The following is a 545-nucleotide window of genomic DNA, read 5'->3' as shown; positions in this document are numbered from 1 at the left end:
TCCCCTCTGTCTGTCCCAGCTCGGTCAGCTTCCTCAGTGGGCAGCCACGTTCTTCCTCCTCCTGAAAGCAGAAGGGGAGGGAGAAACGTGTGAAGATCTGCTCCCCTGGGGATGTCCTGCTGGGAGCCCTGGGGGTGCAGGGCAGCTCACAGGTTAGGGAGATCCTGCAGGAGTTTCTTCACCCAAGGGGCGTCGGGATCCACGCAGACCCTCTCCATACTTTTCAGCTTAATCCTAGGAAACACGCAGGGTTTCAAGCCCCTTCGGAGGTGGGAGGGGGTCGAGCAACTGAGTTTAGGACGTGTCTGTGCCGGGCTGTCCCGCAGGGATGTCCCTTCCCAGCCCCGGGAGCCACTTACACCACCTCGAGGCGCCGGCAGCTGCTCCCCACGGGCCGGACCTCGACGCTGCTGTAAAGCCGGGGTGGGATGAAGGCCCTGGTGGTCTTGGCACAGCGGCAGCTCAGGTTCCCGTTGGCTTCCAGGAGAGCTGGAGGGGCACAGGGACACGGCTCACGCATCCCCCGCACACCCCAAAACTGCCTC

General features: G+C 63.3%; 1 protein-coding gene across 1 annotated transcript in view; it reads right to left on the bottom strand.

Moving 5' to 3' along the window:
- Positions 1–33: 33 nt before the first annotated feature.
- The window catches only part of CXCL13 (chemokine (C-X-C motif) ligand 13), a 1,817-nt gene continuing 1,305 nt past the window's right edge, over positions 34–545 (bottom strand). Inside the window, exons 2-4 of the mRNA XM_010008541.1 lie at positions 360–489; positions 151–234; positions 34–61 (exon numbers count right to left, since the gene is read on the bottom strand). Coding sequence (XP_010006843.1) covers positions 34–61; positions 151–234; positions 360–489 — 242 coding nt within the window. The remainder of the gene's footprint in view (positions 62–150; positions 235–359; positions 490–545) is intronic.

This window comes from Chaetura pelagica, unplaced genomic scaffold, assembly GCF_000747805.2.
Source record: "Chaetura pelagica isolate M959 unplaced genomic scaffold, ChaPel_1.0 scaffold272, whole genome shotgun sequence".
Classification (NCBI taxonomy): Eukaryota; Metazoa; Chordata; class Aves; order Apodiformes; family Apodidae; genus Chaetura; species Chaetura pelagica.
This window is presented reverse-complemented; position numbering and strand designations above follow the sequence as displayed.